This window comes from Emydura macquarii, unplaced genomic scaffold (genome assembly GCF_026122565.2).
Source record: "Emydura macquarii macquarii isolate MOO-44397 ecotype Brisbane River unplaced genomic scaffold, CSIRO-AGI_Emac_v2 contig_1477, whole genome shotgun sequence".
NCBI classification, from domain to species: Eukaryota; Metazoa; Chordata; order Testudines; family Chelidae; genus Emydura; species Emydura macquarii.
In genome coordinates this window covers 19,473,529-19,498,489 of record NW_027131614.1, presented here as the reverse complement: position 1 = coordinate 19,498,489, position 24,961 = coordinate 19,473,529, and the positions used below count along the sequence as shown (strand labels likewise).

The 24,961-nt window shown below is 43.7% G+C and overlaps 1 protein-coding gene across 1 annotated transcript in view; it reads right to left on the bottom strand.

Moving 5' to 3' along the window:
- The window catches only part of LOC137156852 (DGAT1/2-independent enzyme synthesizing storage lipids-like), a 33,188-nt gene extending 9,744 nt beyond the window's left edge, over window positions 1–23,444 (bottom strand). The window contains exons 1-2 of the mRNA XM_067553865.1: window positions 23,339–23,444; window positions 20,284–20,666 (exon numbers count right to left, since the gene is read on the bottom strand). Coding sequence (XP_067409966.1) covers window positions 20,284–20,599 — 316 coding nt within the window. The 5' untranslated portion in view covers window positions 20,600–20,666; window positions 23,339–23,444. The remainder of the gene's footprint in view (window positions 1–20,283; window positions 20,667–23,338) is intronic.
- Window positions 23,445–24,961: the final 1,517 nt, after the last annotated feature.

Sequence of the window (24,961 nt, the reverse complement as noted above, 5' to 3'; positions counted from 1 at the left end):
CCCGATTCCTTTAGCTCCTCCAGTTGGGCTTTTAAGTCAGGATGCCGAACAAGCTGCTTGTAATGCCGCAATGTTTACCCCCAAGTGAACTGGATGAAGGTCTGCAAACATTTTGTAATTTAGTGTTATTTCTACCTCTGAAGGGGTATCTGACAAGAAATTAATATAACATCCTTTAAGGATATACACATTACACATGCAAGTGTTGATGTCTTGCTTGTGTGTCACATGGTAAAATTTATTTACATGAAATTCCAAACCTCTGTTGCAACTGCATATACACTTATGTCTAATTATAACCATGGTTGAATGACGCTCTAGTTCTCCTTTCAAGTGATAGTGGCACTTGCCACTTTCTGCACTTAAACATACATGTGCTCCTATATACATAGAGTTACTACAAATATACCCGTTTTTATGTTCCCACACACATTCGCCTAGATCTAATGAATGGTTCTCTCGATTAACCCACTTAGGTACATCCATAGGCCATAATGTGGCATTGGGTACATTTAATCCCAAGGATACTATTGGGACTACCCAGTCAATCGTTGCATCTTAATTATTTTAATAACAATAATTGCGGTGGAATCTCCAGGAGTGATACTAAAATCAATTAGTCTCCACCACGACTCATGTTGCACTTCAAATGGACTCCACTTGTCCCTTAGTAACTCCTTTAACTCTTGGGGAATTTCTCCCTGCAGTCTCTCCCAAACAAATCCACTGGCTGATGCCATAAACCAAGATTAGGCCTGAGTGGAAGCCACTGCCCACAATACATCCCCCTGCAGTTTGCCAATTCCTTGTATAATAGCTTGTTCATTTTTTTTCTTGATAAGATAACCACAGAGGTAATACTTGAGTCACTTTATACTCAAGTGTACTAAACTTGTCTAAGGATGAAGTCAGTAATTGCATCAAGGTGGCCATATCATGGCCCACATTAGATATTTTGGTGGTGAGACTTTCTGCATCTAATGCATTCCTAATGCTAAGACCAGTGCCAACTTCACTGAGTACCCTTGCTACCAAATCTTGCTTGGCTTTAGGACTTGGACTTTAACTAATGATGTTATTTACCCAAGATTTCCACCCCGTTAATGCACTTACAAAAGGGTGACATCATTCTTGGACCTTCCTGATATCTACCGGTAAAGGTACAACAATCCTCCTGAGCACATACTCCAGGTTAAGTATCACTGCCTTCTTAGCATCTGTCTTAACTACCATTGTTTCCACTTTATATACTTTGTGCTTTTGGCATCACTGTGACCTTGACAGAGTAGGATGCTCCATATATTCTGTTAATATACCAGACCCCTGTGTCATTCCATTGAATGTTTACATTAATCACTTCTACACAGGTAGTGGTAAACCCTGGTCTAGTGGAATTTTTACATAAGACACTCACTCCTCTCGTAACAGAGCAGTAGGTATGCATGTTCATCGAATAGCGTTTTATCCTTTTTACTACTTCCTCAATGGGGGGTTTGGATTTAACCATCAGCATGGTAATATATCTTTCCAAGTTGGAGAAAATCTCCACAGAAACGTTCCCCTCTTTCATCCTCATGGGAATTTTTGCTATAATGCAAGAACATCTAGATACATCTTCTGCTTTCTGAGGGATCAAGTAACCACTTAAAATAATCTCACTGATTTCCCATTTGTATACTGGCTTTTGCAAGACTTCCAAGGATGTCTGGCTATCCACCAATGCAGACAATATATTGGAGCTTACTCCTTGCTTCTCCTTCCACGTTAGGTAGCAATGGCTGCCTTCTGTGAACACAAATATTGAGATGGGTCCCAATTTAGGAGGAGGGAGATTCATGAGTGTCCTGGTTTTTAACAGCTCTGATCCATTAGTGGGGAGTCTAGTATTACAAGAATAATGTTCCCCCTCTTGGATAATCAAGGAGTTACTATCAACAATGAAGTAGATACAAAATATAAATCAATTGAAGATTTTAAGTTCCATCTCCTAGGTAAAAGAGCAGATGACAAACGTTAGTTACTCTCCTTTCCACTTTTTCAGCTGTGTGCTATGAAACCATTTTCTCTGTCTTTTCTCTTTTGCATCCTTCAACTCTACCTCATGCACAGTTGGGCTGGCCTCATTAGTCACTACCACTGGACCTACCCAGTGAAGACTCAGGGCATGCCCACAGTCGGAAAAGAACCAGTACATGAACTTTTCACCAGTCTTCCACTCAGTGATTTTTAGGGTTTCTCCCAACCTCCTATTCATCCCCTGGACTTTTTGCTTTAATTGTGAGGCCACTCCCTTTTGAACATCTTCAATGTATTTTAGCAACTTGGTCATGTACTCATTAACCTTGACACAAGGCTGGTAATCATTGGGTGGAATGCTTCCCACCCACCACATTTCCAGAGTCCTCATGACTTGCCCAGTCATCACCTGGTGTGGTGAGTACCCATGCACAGCCACCGTGGATCGTATTGCCATTAGAATCGGGAAGTTTCTGGTCCCAATTTTTCCCTAACCCACTTACAACTTTTCGCAAGGTGGTTTTTATTGTCCTATTGGACCTTTCTACAAGCCCGGATGACTGCAGATGACCCGCAATGTGAAAGTGCTGATGTATGTCAAGGACTTGACATAAACATTTTGTAACTTCGCTGACGAAATGGGGTCCTTGGTCGGAGTCTCTCACCTCCAGCAACCCGAACTGTGAGAAGGTCTTATTCAGCAGCATCTTGACAGTAGTCATTGCGGTGTTATTTCTAGTAGAGTATGCCTCGATCCATTTGTGACCCTTCCGAGCCTAGGGCAGCCACCTGAGAATGCCAAGGTCAGGGCAGGCTGTAAAAAGGGAGCAGATTCTCCCAGCGCTGGTGTGTAGCACTGAAGCCAGACTTCCCAATCAGCCACAAACTGTGCTTTTGATTCCCCACACCGGTTATCAAGAAGCCAGTATACAAACACACACAGCCCCCTTTACTGCATTTCAGTTTCCGGCTTCCAATCAGCCACTAGGTCCAGTAAAGAGACCAGTTATTTAAACTCTATGCTCTTTACCAAAAAGGTTCCCTCTGACCCCAAAGGGTCAGCCACAGTACCAGATCAATATAAGTTTGGATCTTACCCAAAATATCACGCTGCCAGCCAATCCTTTAGTAACTAAAACTAAAGGTTTATTATAAAAAGAAAGAAACAAACCATAAGAGAAATGTTAAAGGATTAAAGTAATCAGATACCTACAAATGATTTGAAAGTCCATATACATCAGGTTTCTAGAAGAATTGTGGAATTTGCAGGCTAATATAGTCCCTCTGGTATACATCCAGTACTTGGATGGGTCTCAATCCTTTGTTGCACAGCCTCAGTTGCAGATGGCTTGATCCAGAGGTAGATAGGTGCTGAAAGCTGAACAGGAATGACGACCAAAATGGATTCCAGGCTTTGCCTTATATACCCTCTGGTCCTTTCCATGCTGCTTGTGGAATTTCACAGGAATCAAAATGGAGTCCAGAGTCACATGAGCAAGTCCTGGTGACTCATCAGGTATATTCCTGGCTTCTCCCTCTGGGCCCCTTGCATCTGTGGATGTCTCAATGGGCCATTAAGCAGGCTATTGTCCTGCCGCCACCCTGTCTAGGGTGTGTCTCAAACAGCACAGTTTGAAATACAGATATATCAAATATATCCATAACTTCCATTACACATATATCACATGAACAAAAGTATTATCATCTTACTTAGCATATTATAACTTTTCTAACAGTACCAGACATGGCATATCTCACATGAATTATTATGATTTTGACATACTGATGTCAAATAATATACTAAATGCCCCCTTCCTCCCCAATCCAGCCAGCATGACCCCATTTACTAATGGCGTCCACTATGAGGGCATACTTTTTTCTTGGCTGGTTTGCAGAAGGGGACCAATAAAATATAATTGTACCCTTTTCCAAGGTCCCACAATATACTGATGTTGCTCTGGCCCTTGTTGACCCGAGGGTCCAGGTTATTCTCAGCACAGTTCAGACATCGGTTAACATATTCTTCTACTTGTCTGGTCATGTCTGGCCACCATGCTACTAATATCAATCGGTTCAATGTTTTGTTCTTGTCAAAATATCCCTAGTCATGGGCCAGTTGAATCAACTCCCTTTTTATACAAACGAGTGCCACCAGCACAGATGCATTTTCATCTACATCCTTTTTTAATGTCAGGATAATTCTGTCTTTATTCTTGAAAATTTCAAAACCTCGGTGTTCTTTCTTCTCTAGGAGTTCTTGACCCTCTCAGTCCTTGCTTGTAATTCAATGAGGTCAGTCGTTTGATTAATTAGGTTGTCAGCCCTTTGACCTTATCTTCTGATTTGGTCCAGAAATGTATAGCTTTTTTTGGCTAACCCATCAGCTTGGCTATTTAGCTGAGATGCTATTGCATTACTTCTTTTATAGGCTTTCACTTTATAGAAGCATGTTTTTCCTTTTCTATCTTTTGCTAGCTCCCACGCATGCATAAGATATTTCCTGTGCGCAACCAGTTTTCCATCCCCAGTGGTCATAGCTCTTGTTATTCATATCAGCATCCAATCAGTTAGGGCTCTCATAACCCATTTTGAATCTGATATGATACATAAGTTCTTGGAGTCGGTGTTGTCCAGGACTGCCAATACAGCTACCGCTTCTGCAGCTGGTGCTGCCGAAGGTGTTACCGTCTCTTGTACTAGGATTTTATCCTTCATTTTTGTAGCGGTGTACACTGTTCTTAGTTTTCCATCGATATAGAAGCAGCTGCCGTCAACTGCCCAAACGTCAAACTCTCCTTTGTTCACTTCTTTGAATGTCTTTATGACACAAGAAGATGACTGTGGTTCTCCAACCTCTTCCTCTGGGAGTGGACATTCACGGCTCTCCTCGTGTATCAACAAGGCATATGGCACTGTCACCGCCTGCTTCATTTTATTTACAGATATGTCTTTAGTCACTAAAGTTAATGTCCATCCTGTCAGATGGGGGTTTGATATCTTGCCATGATATGCCCATCCAGATAGTAAATATTGTAGAAGAGTATGTGAGATAGGGACTACCATTGGGGACAACCCCACTATATACTCCCAGTGTGAGATTCCCCAAACTAATACTAGCACTTCTCTCACACATCTGGTATATCTCTTTTCCACCTCTGTCAACATTCTTGATCTCTAAGCAATAGGTTTGGGACATGTATCTGTGTCTTGCAACAGAACAACTCCAATTCCTTCAGATGTAGTTGTGAGCTGGAGTATAGAGGGTTTTCCTTCCTTTGGATAAGCTAACGCAGATGCTGAGAACAGTGCTTGCTTCAGACCATGGAAAGCATTTTTCTGTTCCTCACCCTATAACCGTTCCACTTTTTTACACAGCAGTAGGTATAACAGGCATGCTAGCTCACCTTTCGATGAAATCTCTACTAAAACCTCGGAGTCCCAAGAAGGAACATAGGGCACGCACGTCATGTAGAGCAGGCAGTTTTCCAATTAGTTCAACACGTTGATGGTCTTGGCAACGTCCATCAGATCCTAGTCTCATGCCCAGGCAAGTCACTTCTTATGACACTAACTGCACCTTACTCAGGTTCATGAGGAAGCCCGTTACTTGGATCTTTTCCAGCACCAAGACCAACATTTTAAAATTCTCTTCTCTTGATCTAGTAGAAATCAATATACGATTGATGTGTGAAATAACAGTCTGATATTCCGTTCCACATTTTAGTGATTTCCTGATGACACAACAATGGTGAATTGTGCATCCCTTGGGGCAACCTTGTAAAAGTATATTGCTGGTGGATAAAGGTAAATGCTAACTTCTTCTGCCAAAGGGATTGAAAAGAAGGCATTAGCCAAATGCATTACAGAAAACCAAGACACTCCTGCAACAATAGCCATGACATCTTGAAATTTGGCTACTACTGGTGCCAATCGAGGTGTCACACGATTACGTTCTCTGTAGTTTATTATGTCTCCATGTATCACCATCTGCCTTCATCACTGGCCAGATGGGTGAGTTACACCCCCTCAACGTCTTTATTAGTACCCCTTTGTCTTCCAGTGCTTCGATAGTCTCTCGGAGACTATCTTCAGCTCAGCTTGGGTATTGATATTGCTTCTGGGCTTTTGGATCTGGTCCAAAAGCCCAGATCCTTATGAAGTTAGTCCTGCTTTGAACAGGGGGTTGCACTAGATGACCTCCTGAGGACCCTTCCAACTTTAATCTTCTATGATTCTATGATCATAATCCTGGGTCACCCGCATCTCGGCGCACAACCGGGAGTTGGGCTCCTGCCACCTGCCTCCCAAGTCCAGACCCAGTGCGCAGCTGGGAGCCAGACAACAGCTGCCCGCATCTTAGGGAGCCAGGCAGCAGCCACCTGTATCCCAGCACGCAGCGACGAACTGGGCTTCAGCTGCCCACATCCCAGCGCGCAGCCAGGAGCCGGGCTCCAGCTCCCCACGTCCCAGGGAGCCAGGTTCCAGCCGCCTGCATCCCGGCACTCAGCCAGGAGCTGGGCTCCAGCCCCCCACATCCCAGGGAGCCAGGCTCCAGCCACCTGTGTCCTGGCGCAGAACCGGGCTCCAGCCCCAGCATCCCAGGGAGCCGGGCAGCAGCCACCCATGTCCTGGCTCGTAGCCAAGAGCCGGGCTCCAGTTGCCTGTGGCTTGTCTGGTCTCATCTCACAGCTGGGAGCTGGGAACCAGCTGCCCTGGGTTTGCAGCAGCCAGGCTTCTCACCCCGCTCCCAGCTTTCTTGTCAATTTCAGCCGCCCTGGCTTTCTTAGCGGTGAAATTGAAAAGTATGACATCCCCTCCACCGCTGTAAGAGGACGCAGTGTCTACACTGACACTGCATCACTCTAGCTCTGCAAACAAATGCTTTACACCTCTGGTCAAGATGGTTTTACTTTGTCGAAAAAACAAGGCAGTTTTGTTGGGGGGAAGGGGTGATTATAGTGCATATACTAGCACTGTTTTGTTGACAGAAGTTGACTTTTGTTGACAAAACTCTAGTGTAGAACAGGCCTGAGTGACACACAGTTGGTGGCTCAGATACTAATCCTGATCAGTGCAATAAAAGTGAGCTGTCATGGAAATTACTTATCAAATCTACCCCCATCAGAAAGAACCTAAGGCATTGTTCATTGTACGGCCCACAAGCCAGTGGCAGCTCCCATGGACCCTAATTGCGGCTCCCTGACTAATTGACTCTCCCACCCCACCTGGAAAAGGGGATGGAGCTGTGCAGGTAAGGAGGGGCTCTCCACATGGGCAGCGCAGCCCACCCTGCCAGGGAGAGGGGGAAGAGCTGCCCCCTCCACTCTCCGAACTCCCGGAACCCTGCGAGGCGGTGAGTGAATCACTCACCAGTGGGTCAGCACCACACGGGGCAGGGGAGCCAAGCAGGGTGGGCTGCACTGAGAGGAGAGCAGACAATAGGAAGGGAATGGGGAAGAGGATGTCGGGGGAAGAGGCCAACTGGGAGCTGGGGTGGCAGAGGCATACTGAGAGGGCCTGGAGGGGGGCACCGGCTGGGCCCACGTGGGAGAGGGAAGAGATGGGGTCAGGGTGGCCCCTGTGCTTCTTGGAGCCGGGGACCATGGGCTGGACCCACAGGGAGATGGGGGCCTGGCCTGCCGGTGCCGGGAGCGAGTCCAGGCTCAGGCGGACGCAAGACCGGGTTAGTCCTCAGCCCCCGGCAGCACCGCGCCCCTGCTGTCTGCTCTGCGGCCACGCCCCCACAAGCAGTGCCCCCCTCAGCCATGTCTGTTCCCCCCCAGCAGCACATCCCCCAGCCGTCTCTTCCCCCCAGCAGTGGACCCCCTCAAGCAGTGCCCCCACAGCTGTCTGTTCCCCCCAGCAGGACTTTCCCCAGCTGTCTGTTCCCCCCCAGCAGTGTGCCCCTCGGCCATTTCCCCCCCGGTCATCTGTTCCCCATGAGCAGCGTGCCCCCCTGGCCATCTGTCCCCCACCCCAAATAGCACACCCCTCCTATCCGTGTATGTCTCCCCTGAAGCAGTGCGCCCCTGTCCATTCCCCACATCAAGCAGCATGCCTCCCACCAGCCGTGTCGCCCCTCCCAGCTGTGTCTCCCCCCACCAGCAGCCCGCTCCTGGGCGTGTGTCTCCCCCCGCCCCCCCACCAGCGTGGGTAGTAGCTGATGTGGCTCTCACATTGAAGGTTTTTTGCCAGAGTGGCCCCACTTGAAAAACAGTGAAGATCACTGACTTATGGTATTGTTTCCCTGTTAGCTTTCATTACAATATCTTTTTGGATTTAGTACAAAGTTCAGTCAAGAACAGTTATGTTGTATTTTTTCTCCATTAGAAGCCTGAAATTATACTTGTCTATACTCTGAAGTGTCTACCTTTTCACCGATAATCTAACTTTTCCAACTAAACCTAATGATTTTCTTTTAAATCCTTTAGTTTATTAAGTACTATCCTAGTTATTTTTATTGATGCAACATTAGGCTCCAAACCTCCACAATGGATCATTACCAAACAATGTATCTGGAGAAAGGGTTCTGTCTAACCATTCAATTAAAAGTTGTCTTGTGTCCTAAAGCATGAGAGTTTATACCCTGAATACATTTTCAGCCTCATATAATTGTGGACATTCTTATTCAGATAAAAATGTCTAATGCTCTTTGACTCCATAATACACTGTGGCAGTTAGTTCCCCAGTTTTATGATGCATTGTGTAAAAATAATTTTTCCTTATCCATTTTAAATGTGTTGCTTTTAATTTCATTTGTCGCTCCCTTCTTGTATTCTGGTGAAAATGTAACTAGAAGCACATGATTTACCTTCTCTATACAGTTCAATAGTTTCTCTCTGAACGATATAGTCTTAATAATTTTAATTTTTCATCATATCTTTCATCAAGCTTTTCCACAGCTCTAATCATCTGCAGTGTCCTTCTTTGGACCTATTCTATTTCTGCTGTATTCCCACTAATGATTTAAAGTTATAAGCAGTGCTGATAATAGTCCGAAGGTGGGAACAGTCCCTATTGAACAGGGACTGAAGCACCACTCTCCCAAATGTAGCATCAGTCCTACCAATCAAATCCAGAGCATAATACCTGGTGAAAGTGCGTACAGAATTCCAACTTGCATGCAGCTCTTCAAATTTCAGCAACAGGGACCTGCTTACGGCAAGCAAAAGAAGTTGCTACATCTCTAGTGGAATGTGATTGTACTGCAGTAGATACAGGAATTTCTTCTAACATGTAACATTCAACAATACATTGTTCAATCCATCTAGAAATAGTCTGAGAAGAAACCATAAAACCCATATGGTTCTTATTATAAGACAAATAATATACATGATTTTCAAAAACTTTTAGTTCTATCTAACCAATCTGCAAGGACCCTTCTCAAATCCAAAGTATGTAAAACAATTCCTTCTTATTCGAATGTGGCTTTTGGAAAAATATAGGCAAATTAATTGTCTGATGGATATGAAATGAAGGTATTTGCAATGAGTGTAATGAATCAATATTTGAAATTACGTGTTCTTTAAATCGAGAGTTGCAAACCAATCCATGACCGAAAGCAAAGGGATTATGGGAAGCCAAAGTTACATGGAGAGCTGAAATTTCTGAATGTATTTGTTAAGGTTCCTTAAATCTAAAATTGGATGGAAGTCCCCCCCATCCCCATACTTTTTCTGCATCAGTGTCAGGCCCCACAGGTACTGGAATCAGAGGTTCTAAAAGTTATCTCACTTCAGTCCTCCACCTAGCAGATCACAGACAGCAGCTGGGACTGGAGTCCCTGAAGCCCAATTGGGGTACAAACCATGTCCCCTACGCTCTGATTAGGAGAACTCTAAGGCTCCTGATTGGGCTGCATCCCCTATTTAAAACAGAGGAGGAAACAGGAAGTACAGTTGGGCTTCACCCTGCCATGGACTGCTGGTCTAGTGTTTACCTGTTCCTGCCTTCTGATCCTGACCTTCGGATTTGGTAACTACGCCTGCTTCCCGCCCTTTGGTTTCATCACCTGATTCCAAATTCCTGGTATCCTGATTTGGCCTGACTCTTGATAGTTGTCTCTTGATTCCTGTCCTCTGTTTTGTCTCTCAATTCTGATCTCCTGGATTACAGCCTGGCCTGATTTCCTGATAATGGCCTCCTGATCCCTGCATCCTTCACCTGTATTCAATGCCAACCCCTAGGCCAGGCCACCCATGCAATGCTGGTGATAGCCTATTGGAGGCCCTAAGCAGGAATATTTTGCTTCCCGCACTAAATCAGGCAAGTTCTTATAATACAAAGTGAATAGGGGGCTCCCTTGAGCTGCTTGGGGCCCTAAGCAAATGTTTAGTGTGCTTATGCCTAGTGCCAGCTCTGCACCCAGGCCTCAGCCTAGACAGCCAGAAAGTACTGGGAATAAAACCCCTCCTCGGGTATTTGAGCACTTCCTCGACTGCTCCCTATCAGAAGCAAATATGTTGTAAAGAAGAGTTCTAACTTGCACGTAAAAGAAAGGCCTTGAAAATAATGAATTATAAAGTCAGATGGAATGAAGTAGGGAGAATGCCTGGTACAAAGAATAACTAATGAAATAAGGGGAAGTTTCTAAAAAAAAGGCTTCTGACCAATAGGGGTGACTGCAGATGGTTTTAAATAAGACAATCTGTCCCAGAAGGAACCAGCATGGATCTTCCCACCCCACACATCATTGTTATCTCAAAAATTAGGGCCTATGTGAACTCAGGTACAATGGAAAAACTGTTTGTCAACAAGAAGGAGGGGAAGAGACAGGGAGGAAAGGCCTTAGGGAGAAAGGAGATTGTAAATCTTATCTGAATTAAAACTGAAACTAAGGGTGAACTGTCTCAAACTGGTTTTTAGCTGATATCAAAGTTAATGACATCCCTTATTTGTGAAAGGATATAAAAAAGTAAACTCTTAAAGGGTTCATTGCCAATACCTGCCTGACCACGTTGAAGCTGACCAATATGAATATAAGCACCCCTGAGGTTAGCCTATTTGTATATGTCTTGATTAAATGCTTATAAATGTTTTGTTACTGTTTGGATGTAGTAAATTGCTTATTATTTAGGCTTTGGGGGTATATTTAAAGCAACTGTATACATACCATTTGGCCTCTGAATTTAATACAGGAATTTAGTGTCGTGGTAATATCCTGCATAAAAATAATTCCAACTATCATCCCATCAAATCTGAGGCCTGGTGTTTTGAGACAAAGATGTCATGAAGGCAGCAGGTTGCTTAGATTTAAGCCTTGACTTAAATGACCTCTTCTTATTTTGACTCTGGAAACACATCAACTAGCGGTGCTGCTGATGTAATGACTCACCTACCCGTCTCTGGTAATTTAAGGACCCACCACGGTTTTTTTCCTTTACGGGATCTACCTCACCCGGGACTCACACATTCAGGAACGAAATTACTTAAACAAATTAAACCATTTATTAAAACGGAATAACAAAATAGCACAAGACTAACTGCTTTAACTATGCCTGGAGCCCAGGGACTCAACAAACAACAGTGTGGGAGGAGGATGTAAATAATAACGATGAACACCAACTAGAGTGTCTAACTCACTAACAGATGGATCACACGAGAGGCAGACAAAGGCATCAGACACACAGGAGTCCCACACAGGAGCATAGGAACACAGTTAAGTCTTGATCTATAGAGATGAAGGAAAATGTGGGCTGCCACCTGGATGGACAGCACCTGGTGGAATTCTCCACAAATACTTCATATACTTCACTGACTAATCAGGGGCTTAGTTTTTCCCGCCTGTGAGAGCTGATGCACACGTTATACTAGTTTTATGCATGCGGCCCACTAGTTTTATGCACACCACCTGCTGAACTGCTCTGAGCACTGCTGAGATTTGCAATTGGCACCAAATTCATTGGTAATTCTCTTAACTGTGTCTCAATTTCCTGCCTTTCTTATCATGTCCCTTAATAGGGTTATAACAATAACGCTGACATCTTAGATTAGATGAAAAATAAGCTGACAAAGAACAGAAATAGAATTGCCTCTGATAACAAAAAGAAGGAGTTGAAGGTCTCCTCTTGTCAGAAGAAATGAAGCCTAGAAAATGGGCCATCGATCTTGCCTCCTTTAGCTATTCCAGCAACTCACATGTCTCCATCCCCTTTGAAGGACAGATCATCTAGTTTAAGTCTGGTATCCAGGGCCGGGGAAGAGCAGAAAAGCCTAGTATGTCTCCTCATAGCAGGAGCCAATGTTCTAGCAGCAGAGTCTGAGGCATCAAAGGAAGCTCTGAGTCCTTAGCCACATTTTGACCTTCCATTAAAATGGCATTTGTCAACCTCTTTCCGCACAAACAATGCCATCTTTTCCCACAAGTGATATTGATAGCAGGCCATGACAGCTTGATGTTTTGCCATCCTAATATCAAGGGACAAAGAAAAGAACAGCTTTCTCCCCAAGGACTCAATCTTCTTCCTTTCTCTATCAATGGGGGTGGAGTGTGGTTGTCCAAATCTCACCTAGCTACTGGCAGCAGTCACCACCACCAAATTAGGTACAAGGTGCATATGAAAGTATGAAAACCTTTCTGAGGTATCTGAAATAACATATCAGTCCTTTTAGACACAGACTGACAAGAGGCAGAAGTGGATCATACCAACTTAGCTGGCTGCAGCAAACCATCCAGGACTGGTAGAGAGATCCTGTTCTTGGAAGTAGCACCAAGCATATCAAACATCGGATGAGATGTCTCTTCCCTATGCACTGAAGGCAGATTCAAAGCAAACACTATTCAATCCACTAAATTGTGAAATTGCATATCATCCTCAGAAGGGGAGGAGGCAGCATCCACTCCCATATTCTCATCTGTTGACAAATAAGCATCATGGTCTACATCAATATGCTCCTGTTCAAAAAGAGGAGCAATCTCCTCATCCTCTTCCTCAGACAGCTTATCAGGTACCACTGTCTGCAAGGTAGACAGATCCACTGGAGCTGGAGCAGGGATTTCTCCACCACCTGACCTCAGAAGATGACACATCACCTCTCCATCTATGTAGAGTATAACTGAAAAAACTCCTGCAATGACCCTCAATAAGGCCATGGAGCCCAGGACTGCCAGTCTCCCCAGCAACTGGGATTCAGGAACATTCCCACGGTAGGAGGATCGGAGGGAGGAGCGAACCAGGAAGAAACAGATCTCTTCATTCTTCCTCCTGATATGGATCCAGCCCCAGATCCACAACAGAATACACCAGAGACAACAATGGACATGGAGGAAGGTACAATGAAAACACACTCTTTGGAGATCCTGTAGGGGTCGTAGGAGGGAGGAATATAGACCATTCTGGGGAAAGACTAACAATATCCTCTTTTCTTTTCTTTCTTTCAGATGAAGTAGCCCATCTAAAAACCAGTGAAGCTTGCCTCTTTCTAGAGACCTTTTGTTTCACAGTTGGATGCAAGGAACAATCAGAAGCTGAACAGTGAACTTCAGCTATAACCATCATTGCATCCTTTGGCACCAAAGATGGAGCTGGAACCTGTGAAATCAGAAATAAACAGTGCAGGAGAAAGGTCCGTTTGTAGGATACAGGAGGTCAATGAGGCAGTGATGAGGTCAAAATTAGAGCATGCCATCCAACCTGTGTACACTGCACAGATATTTCCATTGAGCTGTCCACAGTGACACCTAAATCTTTTTTCTGATTGATTTCTAATTTAGTTGTAACCATTCATGTGCATGAGCAACATAGTTCATAATGTTCCTTCATTAATTTCTCTGTGCAGAGTTCTCCATGCTGGTGTGACATGGGTCAGTGCTTAAAGGATAACTAATGGAGTGGAGAGCAGGGCAGGAAAGATGAGATGTGGGCTCAATATCCTATATAAGTGGCACGAAGGAGCAGCAGGAAGGGTTGGATCCCACATATATATATAAAATATAAATATATTCAAACTAAATTTTTTATTTGGCGCATGCAAGCATCAGTAGCAAGAATTGCACAAACATTCCCTCAGAGGAAAGGAAGAAACCAAATAATTAACTATTAATTCAGAGATGCAGAGCAAGTGGAAAAAAGTCTGAAAATAAAATTAATCCGAAAATAAAAAATGTCATATTTCAAAATTAAAAATCAGCAAAGTCTTTATTTATGTACATTAATTTTCTTTGTTTTGGTAAGCATCAGTACTTCTCTCTTGACTCTCTAGACGACGGAAATGGAGAGAATGTTTTGCTGAGATCCAAGAAGTAATTTAAAGCTCTGTCTAGATATGCTCCAAACAATAAAGTGTTATCAAAGGGTGCTTGGATGAGGTTGTTTCTTCTAATAGGATCTTTATCTGGTGCTGCCTGCTATGTGTTTTTAGATTGCAGAATTTTGCATAGGAGAGAGTTAGCCAAGAAGCTGGGAACAGCACAGCCCAAACTGTTTAACAATGCTAGGGGTTGTCTTTGATGGGCTTCTGTTGTTTCCCTGCAGTGGGGGTTCCTAACTGATGACTTCTTCTGGGGATGGGCTGAGGAATGAGATAGAGGGTAGTGCAGACCATGGCTATGTATGCAATGGTAGCTTTTAGATTAAGAGAAGAGGATCCAAACTCTTATTTGAGAGCACACTTTCAATTTTTCAGTACATGAATCAGGAACTCCAATAGATTTCCTGCTGCATTAGCTGAGATGTAGGAAGGAAAAGTTGGTCTTTGAAACTGTAGAAAATGTGTAAACTTCAAGTCCTATAGAACTTGATATCACTTTAGTAAAGCTCAGTAGATGGACCTTTGATTATTTAACCCATGTCTTCTCCAATGATGCAGTAATAGGAGAAAACATTCTTAACCCCCTTAAAAATGAAGCAGGTGTGGAAAAGAGAGTTTTGACATGTTCAAGGTGGAGTGGATAGAATACACTCATTAAGCCAAATTTGGACAACCTTCTTTAATAACTAAGTAATTGAACTTGGGTAGGAGTAGGGGGAATCTCTTTTCTTTTGGATGAAAGGGGGGAAAGGGTGAAAAGATTAGGGTTGATGGAGAAAGAAAGGAACCAAAAGCCTGCAGAAACTGCTAAAAAGGAGCTGTTGCTGCTCTCATGAAAGAAGTCTGGGTGGTCATGCATAGCATTAAGTGATCATGCTAAGGTGTGTGAAGGACTGTACTACCTTTTTAAGTAACAAACTGGAGCCTACAATCAAAATACTCTAGGTGTAATCAAGGAAATTGTTACCAGATTTGCCTGTCACCTTGGGGTATGCTCATTTATTAGGGTTACTTTCCTGGAAGGGGGTGTGTGATTCTATTAATGTACTGCTTGTGTTACTTGTGCATTCATATGGCTACAAGTCCCCTCCCAATAGAGCTATCCTGCAGGACCTAAGGTTTTCAGGGATGGGTTCCTCCAGCTCTAGATTCAAATAAACCCCCCACAGATACACACACACATTCCAGATTAACCAAGTGTGTCTGAGCAGACCGGGCTATCAGCCCTTTCAGCTGACCCCTTATATGTCCCTGAACTCAGCAGGCTGGGTGACACAGCACTTTCAGTGGCCACCCTTATATGCCCCATGACTCCACAGGCTAGGCAGAGCAGCACTTTCAGCTGCCACCCTTATATGCCCCTTTGCACCACACCAGAATAGAGCACACTTCTGAGCAGGCTGGGTCCAAACAGCACTTTCAGCTGCCACCCTTATATGCCCCTGGACTTCACAGGCTAGGCAGAGCAGCACTTCTCAGCTGCCCCTCACCACTCTACAATTGTTCTAGTAGTAACCCCCATGATGAGCAAACCCCACAGGATTTTTGGGCACTCCAGGGATCTCTGGCTTAGGTAAAAGAAGCGTTGCTGCAGAGCAAGATAGGGAAGCCAAGAACACAAAGGAGTAAATGAGAGAGACTGGCAACCAGTGTGATTACAAGAGTTATTTTATTGCCAGATATATGAAACTTATGATACTAATAGTAATACCATACAAGAAGAGAAAAACAACTGAGTGCTTACAATACTACACAATTTCAATTGGGGTATTGAAGAAAGCTAGCCCAGGTTTGATTACAAAAGTAGAAAGTTACACCTGGACTAAAAGAGAGAGAGAGAGAGAGTGTTGGGGGAAGATGGGAGGGTCTCAACACTCCGTGCAACTCAAAGTTTCCCAGGAGACAGGCTGTTCAGTTTAGGGTCAGAGCGCTTGAGACAGGCAGAGCCCCCAACACAATCAGTCAGGAAAAGGTGAAGTCCCAGTGGAGCTGATGCAGCATTTGGATCCAGGCATCAGAACCGAGGTTTGAACTTGGGTAGGGTTTTTGTAGGGAAGAAGCAATGGTTCAAAGGAGAACACTAGGTTTGTTTATGGGTAAACAATGACTCAAGAGAGTATACCAGAGTGGTTTTGTTTATGCTGGACAATAGGAGCTGATCATTTCTGGCTATGGGCTGTGTTCCTTGAGGGAGCTCACAATGCAATCAGGCAGATTCAGTGTTTTGGAGATCAATAACTAGAATGGTCTGATAACTGCGGAGCTGGTTGTGTGCAGGTGTGGGTTCATTAACATCAAGAGCAGAGATCTCCCATCGTGCAGTGTGTCCCGGCTTTGCCAATCCCAGAGTTCGGTGTGGTTCCTGCTTTGGAGCTTGGTTCACCATTCAGTATGCTAATTCTTGTCCCATCTTCGACGTAGATGAGGCTTCTGTTTTCCATTCGATGTGCTAATCAGGATGCCTCCTTTTTACATCTTTGATGTAGATGAGGCTAGGGGAGTTGCCTTAATCCTATCACCCTTGTTTGGAAGGGTTTAGGTGTGTCTCCCACTGCCTTTTCATTGCTTTTGGTTTCTGGTTCAAGCAGAGGCTGGGGGGGGGGATTCAGGTGAGCCAGAGAGAGTTGGGGTTTTGCGCCCTGGTTCCCCAAGAACACAGCTGACAGGTAACAAAGTCCTCTGCCCTGGCCTGGACCTGGACTATTCAAATAGGAAAAGGAGGCTGAGAAGGAGACCAGAAGCCATGCAGTTTTCTCAGGCAACAGGGGAATAGGCCCACATATTTTGTTTGTTGATGCTAATTTTTGGAGCTTTGAACTAGAGCCCTGAGGTAAGGGCCTTATGAACATTATTAAAAAGACTGCTTCTTCCCTGTGATCTTCTTGAAGAGAACATATCTGTTTTATTAATTTGTTTTGGCTTCCCCTGGCTTGAATCCATTACATGATACTTATGAAAGATCTGGTTTGTTCTGTGTCCTGTTCCAAATGGCTGTGCATAATAAATAATAATAGATTCAGTGCCCTGCCCAGACTGTCTCGGAAACTCAGCCCTTAAAGACACAGTTCCAATACTACATCATGTAGGCAGTTCACCCCAAGTGCTAGCAGAGGGTGCAGTCACTTTACAGAAATAAATATACTACACTTGCAGTGTTTCTCAGCCTTTTTGATACCAGGGACCTACTTGCTGCCTTCCTAAACTGTGCCAGGGAGATCTCAGGGACCAGCGCTGGTTCAGGGACTGGTCGTTGAGAAACACTGTTCTAGAGGAACACTCAGCTGCCCTGCCCCCAATAACAGGGAGTAGGCAGGATAACCCAACTAAAATGGCCATTGTAGTAGATCCATTGTAGTAGATCCTTGTATATGAGAAATGCTGTTTGTCAAGGACCATCTCTTAAGATTTTATTCCTAATAAACATCAGGGTTACCTGATTTCAGAAGCGATCTTTGCTTTTAAAAATATGAACCAAGGTGGTTTTTTTTAAATATATTGTTTAAAAACTTATACTAGCAAAATACACATACCACTTAAAGTTTACAAAAAGTACATGTTTAAAAATATAGAGATCAATCAAATATCTGACAAAAGCTGGTTGGTTTAACAAAAGATGATCTTTTAATAAAAGAAATACTCCAAGTGTGGGAATATTTTGGGGCAGTTTCTTGAGACAGGAGGTTGCCTAATAAAGGAAAGTACTCAAAGCTGGAAGTTTTGCTTGTTTAACATACCAAGAGTAGGTTCAGAGTACAGCATTTATCTTGCAAGAGCAGACAGTGACACAACAAGAATGCTTTAAATATTTCAATTCCCTTTTCTGCTTTGGATGTTTGCAATGTTAGGAACACTTGCAAAACAATTCACAACACTGAGCAGAAGTCCTGACCGGTAAATGAAATGAAATCACCTAAATGTGTAAGGTTGCTGAAAGTGCTAAGTTTACTTTAGAATGTGTTTTGCTTTTGTTGCTCTTGACCAAATCTGACCTGTTATGATTTGACTAATAATCACTTAAAATCCTTCTTAATTAACAAATTTGTTTGTTTGTTTTACCTAAAGCAGTGCATTTGGTTTAGAGTGTGTTGGAGACTCCACTTGAAATAACAAGGCTGGTGCACATCAATTTCTTGGTTAAGCTGATGAACTTATACTGAATGGACATAACTGAACATTGTAAAACAGAGGTTCCTAGGGTTGCATCTGTGACTCGGATTATTGGCTAGGGTCATTCTGTTGCACAATCCAAAAAGTGGATGGCCAGAAGCACTCACTCGCTTAGTTGGGAGCATTTTACATGCTGGAGGTTGTGTGTGAACAATCCGAGTAGGGGTTCTCACAGCACAGCAGAGTAAGATGGGCTCCTGGAGTGAGGGACTGGGGTGACGCAGCAATACACCAATCTAGATTGCACATGGGGAACGTCACAGCCTGATGCTGGTGTGCCTTAGTTTTACCTCTCAAAACTAATGTATGTCTGGAAATTCTTGAAGCTTCAACACTCCCTTCCCATTCACACCACAACTTGTGCATTTTGAGAAGCAAGTAGTAAGATAAATAGTCTCACCCAGCCATACAGGAAAGGAATTATTAACAAATCCCTGTTTCAGATGTGATGCATTTACTCCTTGGCACAGAATTGTGCTCCAGAATCTCAGCCCTCTCTTTTTAAATTGTTTCTAGCCTTTATGGTTGCAGAGAGAACCTTGAAAATGGAAGTGATTAAATCAATGCAGTATTGTCTTCCTTAGTCCACAGGGAGTCTGAAACAATATCTGTAAGAGGTGTAAACTTCTCTGTTCATCTCAGTCAGGGCCACAGGAACTCTGCCTCCTCCCTGTCCCATGAGCGCCCAGGAGTAGAAGGAGCCAAAAATGAAGGCTGGCGTGCTGGGCTGCCAAGAATCAATGAAGCCAGCTATGTGCTGCACTTTCCCTGATATACACTGGGAGTGCAAGAAGGGCGTTCTGACTCAGACTGCCTGGACAACATCGTAGAACCAAAATCCTGGCAATCAAACTGGGTCACTTGGAGAGTTTAATCAAAATCCCAATCTCAAACAATCACTATTCAGTTCAACATCAAGGAGTATTTTCAGCTATAAATGACAGGGTCTGTTTGTGTGTGTTCATGGCAGGGGAAGACATGGAGAGTGAAGGGTATTTCCTAATGGTGAATAAGTTGTTACTATTGGCAAAGAATTTATGCGTTGTTGCTCCAAAATATGGTTCCATTGCACCTAGAGCAGCAGACCTTGAAATTGTTTATTGGACTCCTACTAGCTAAGTACAAATAACTAGTTAAATCCCTGCATGTGAGTTGCAGGGGTAAGATGATACTGAGAAACCCAGTCCTCCTGATCCTAAGCTGTTGGGAAAAGGAAGGATGCAGAAGTTTCTGCTAGGATATTGTCGCTGGTCTCTGGGGCTCCATCTTTTATATCAGCCTCTAGATAGCAGGAGTCATAAAAATTTGAAACTTTCTGTATCAGGGGAGCTATTCAGGCTCCATATCTACTGCATTAACTTCATCCACTATGCTCGTAATTCTAATTTAAACAAAAACCCACAATCCATTATGTGTCTGGCAGTTCTAATATTTATAAACCAGCGCCAGTACTTATGATTCTTTTCTACAGCAGGCTTTTTCTTAAACATTTCCCACCACTGCTACGATAGCGGGAATCACATCAGAGGTAAGAAGAAGAGACATTTTTACATAAAAGTCAAGTGTAGAAACAATCAGGGAGCGACAAATAGCATCAGCTGATAAGAGCTTTTGTAACTACCAACTTGGACTGGATAAGAACCAATGGCCTAGAGCTGAAAGCCTCCATCATTCCTATTATCTATGATGGCTCAAAATGCCTAGAAAATATCAACAAATTCTTGGATCTATTAGTGAATCCCATCTCAGTGTAACTGTAGTTCAGCCACAAAAAGTCCAGGATACCAGTTTTTAATAACCAAAGGATAGCATCTCACAATACAATAGTATTTAGAGGAAAACATGTCTTACCGTGCCATAGTTTTCCACACATACTAATTATGGATGCCACCATGAACCTTCCTTTGTCCCATGATTTTCTGGAAAGATCCTCTTCTAGGCCATTCTTTCTCTTGTAAATGTACAGGAAAAGATTAGAAAAGCAACAAAAACCAATGAAAAGTAAATGAGGTGCAAAGAATATTACGTGTAACATCCACAGGAAAAAGCCGATATATTGTAAATAGTGGTACTCCAGACAAGTCCATTCTTCTAATATGTAAGGCAGCCAGGTCAAGTTAATCACAGATTCCTGCCCTGAAGTATGGGATTCACCTTTACTTATCATCTTCTGTGTAAAGAAGAATTAGGCAAACTGAGTCAAGCTCTCTTCGTAGTCAAAGTTAACCTTGGACCTAGAAAGAGAGAACACACTGTTCATTTATTCCTAATACTGCCAGAGACATACTTTCATTGTATTTAAATGATGTTCTTACTATCCTGTTTGTCTCATGTGACGCAGGACTTTGATATATGGTTATGGACGCATACACAACTATTTTTAACACATTGCTGTAGTGCCAGAGGAGCATCAGCAGAAGAGGGGACTGATAGCAGCAGAGGAGTTCCGGCCACTGATGGACTGACGTGTCATGCAAGTCCTTTGCAAGGGAATAGGGAGCAACTCTGATGGAGATTAGGTGATGGTCAGAGAGAAGGAGCACTGAAATAATATATCAGAGACGCATGAGTTTTCATTCAGAACAAGATTCAATGAGTGGTCATCTTGGTGAGCAAAAGAGTTGTTCTAGGGCTGAAGATCTAGTGAGGAGGGGAGGATGAGGAAATGAGGTTGAGCAGGCAGCAATTAATGGGTCAGAAGAGACATGAACACAGAAGGTGCATTCAAAGAGTACGAAGGAGGAGGAATGTGCGTAGAGGCAGAAGAAAAACTAGCAATCAGAGAGGAACATGATTGAGGTACCAGAATAAGGAACCTGCTCCTCCCTAGATGGTCCTCTCCCCACTTGCTTCTCTCCCTCCCATCAGAAGCCATTATGAAACCTTAACAATAGTGCATGATGCTGCTATAATTAAATGAAATGAAAGAAATAATATATAGTTGTCAATACAACCATTTTTGAGTCTTTGCTTTACACATCAACTTTCAATGGTGTATATTTGTTCTACAGTTGTTTTAGGTATTGTGAGAACTAATTAGCAAATTTTTGCAAAGGACTTTGATATGAAGTGGCACTAAAAAAACCCTCTAGAGTAAGAGGCATGCCCCATATTATAGTAATTACCACACCAAAAGGTGGCTAATTTGCCAGGTACTTTGTCCTCTTTCTCCTGTGTCAATACACTGGTAACAAACAAGTATAGGAAAAAACAAGGTAGCTTGCAGTTGCATTGCAAGAATATACCTATGATTGTGAAGACCAGATTAGAACCCCAGAGGTTTACTGTTTATTAAAGGTGGGGCTGGTAGCACCACCTATGAAGATTGCCTGACACTTCCCATTATAAGACCCTGTTTTAGGTGTTTATAACTTTGTCAGACTTAAACATTTTGGGATGAAATATTCCATGCCATGTAACTGCCTCAGGCAAAATTGTTCTGGGAAAATCTCAGCCAACACAGGTTAGCTGAGAATGAGGTCAGGAGATGTTTTGCCCATATAAAAAAATTCTGGTGACCTTTTTTATTGAAAAGCTCTAGGCCACCTCCACATGCTTTGGAGCTAGGGCTTAAAATTTGGAAGGGCAAGCCTTTGTGTTAATAATGTGCCTTTTGCTGTCCCCGTGAAAATCCACCCAAATCTGAGGAAGTTATAAACCTTTGAAAAATCAGTTTATCCATGATTGGTAGAGATTTCAATTTTAGCAGCTAAATTCCTCTACTATAATGTCTGCACTGAGCATGCTCCCACATGGCTGAGCAGGACTCCCCCTGCAATTTTGGGCTGGTAATCTTTAATAGTCTCATCACAGGAAATATTTCTAAAATTAAGACTACAGAAAAGCTAATACTCAGTGGTCAGAAGCTTCTACAAATGCTGAAGCTAATGACTGAAAGATAAATAAGTCAAATAAACTAATATAAAACCGTAGCTCCCACAACTCTTAAACTGGGAACGTGCCATAGTATTTGACAAATATTCTTATATGGACACTGTCAACTTTAAATCAAATCAATTTTAAGATAGTGAGTTAGAAATAGTTTCATCTCCTAGATGTGTCCCTGAACCCATATGCCAGTAAATCCAGTTTCGTGGGTTTACAACCACATTTTACTATTTAATTATATTTTTCTCTTCCCTTTGCTCCATGGAAAACCCAACCAAGAAAACCTGACTGGCCACAGAAACTGTGAAACTGTCTATACACAGAAAGCTATTACAGTAGAACCTCAGAGTTATGAACACCTCAGGAATGGAGGTTGTTCATGAATCTGAATAAAACTTTATGGTTGTTCTTTCAACATTAACTTAATACAGCTTTGAAACACTACTATGCAGAAGAAAAATGCTGCTTTCCCTTTATTTTTTTAGTAGTTTACATTGGACACAGTATTATACTGTATTTGCTTTATTTTTCTTTTCTATGCAGCTGCCTGATTGTGTACTTCTGGCTCCAAATGAGGTGTGTGGTTGACTGGTCAATTCATAACTCAGGTGTTTGTAACTCTGAGGTTCTACTATATGTGAACATTGGAAATGCCAGATGGACCAACGTTGCATATGGTCCAGGATTCCGTCTCTATCAGTAGCCATGACAAGATTCAAAAAATCCCAAAGTGGGCATTTATGGAATAACCTGCTCCTGTTCTGTTCCATTTATATTCTACAACAACACACTCATCATTCTAATACCCATCAATTAGAAATTAGTTAATCCCTGAAGAATAAGAGTTGATCACTTCCAAGATTTTTAAATACTACTTAATGTTATTTCATATGTTCTCTGAATCCATATAAATGTCTCTGTTTTTTGAGGGGGATGACTGGGATTTTTTTAAAATCCTACTAAAGTCTCTGCCTAAATGATTTGTTAGGGCAGTTTCCACACACTAATTATGCATTACCTTAAAAACAAATCCTGTTGTCAGTTTTAAATGGGAAACTTTCAATTGCCTTGATAGTCCCACTGTTGTTTTAGGAGAGAGGATAGTTTGCTTCTCTCATCCCGACCTCCTCTTTTTCTCTCTGTCGCTAAACAGCCCCAATCTTTTCAACCTCTCTTCCAACACACGCATTCCCCTGCGTCTCAGCATCACTTTTGTTTGTTGCCCACGGCTGAGCTCCCTCCACTTCTGTCAAATGCACGAACTGAACTAAACAGGGCGGCCCAGGTGCAAGAGGCGCGCCCCAGGCTGCAGAGGGGCTGCGCCGTCCGAGCTCGTGAGCCGCACCAGCGCGCGGGGCAGAGGCTGAGGGGCAGCGCGGGGAAGCCGGCGGCTGCTCCGCTCTCCACTGGCTGCGGCTGTTCGGCCGCGTGGGGCGCGCTCGCACCCCGCCTCGTTTGTGCCGCGTCGCTTTCTCGGCAGTGGGGCCGCCCCTCGCCGCGTGGGGCCAGCCCTGCCCCAAGCGCCCCCTTGGGGCCAAGAAACCCTCATCCGTCGCGCTGCGCCGGGAAATCGCGCGCGGCCGGCTGTGCCCGGCCAGCCCAGCAGCCCTCCCCGGCCCAGTCCCATTCCTACCCCTCACCTTGCTCCGGCGGCGGCCCGGCTCTGCGCTCCCCTCTTTCTCCTCCTCGGGCCGCCTCCAGCGCCGCGTCAGGGTTAACAGATCTCAGCGGGCGGCAACAGGCAGAAGGGCTGGTGCCGGCCTCGGCTCCTCCTTGTGAAAATCGCCTCCGAGGCACCGCAGCGTGTTTCAGCGCCGCGCTCACATAGAGCTGCTGTGCGGGCAGCCCAGCCCAGCCCAGCTTCCCAGGGCGGGCCCCATCCTCTGCCCTGCCTCCTTGGCCTGGTTGGGTGCATGACCCCGGACAGGGGCCTGCATCCCGTGGAAGACTCTGATCTCTGACAGAGGGCTCTGGGGAGGATGCCTCAACCCCTGATAACTATTCCACTCCCCTTTGCCCCCAATGATAAAAGCTGGTCCTGAGGATTATGAGCCTCTGCTAGCAGCAGAAGGTATCATGCTTTTAGGGCACAGCTCTAGCTGGAGCAAGGAGAGGCAAGAAAATAGTCACAAATATTACTTCCTTCCAGAGACAGCCTAAAGGAAAGAACTACTAAAACCTTGGCAATATAATTAGCATTGAGAAGAAGGATTGAAAAACCAAATGAAAACCCAACCTGTCAATGCCCTTTCTTCCGTTTGTGATGTTATATTTAATAATGAAGCTCTTTTCCTTAACTGCAAGCACTAGAAACTTTTATTAAAAAATGAGAACAGATTCTGATGTATCTGCAGGAGCTGAGGCTTTCAGAAAAACACAAACTGTTGCGAGACTCACAAAGTAACAATTTAAACTGTGGGAGTTGACTGCACTGCCTGCCTTATAATGCTTTCTGACACTCACACTTAAATCCTGTCATGGGGCGCTACTTATCAAATGGCCAGAACAGTGTTACACTGCTAAGAAACACGCTGAGGATCCAACCCAAAAAGCATTTAAGCATCTGTATAGCTCTAAGCAGGTGACTATTTGGCTGCTGATTGTTTTACCCAAAATAGCACTCTAATGTTCTCCTCCGTGG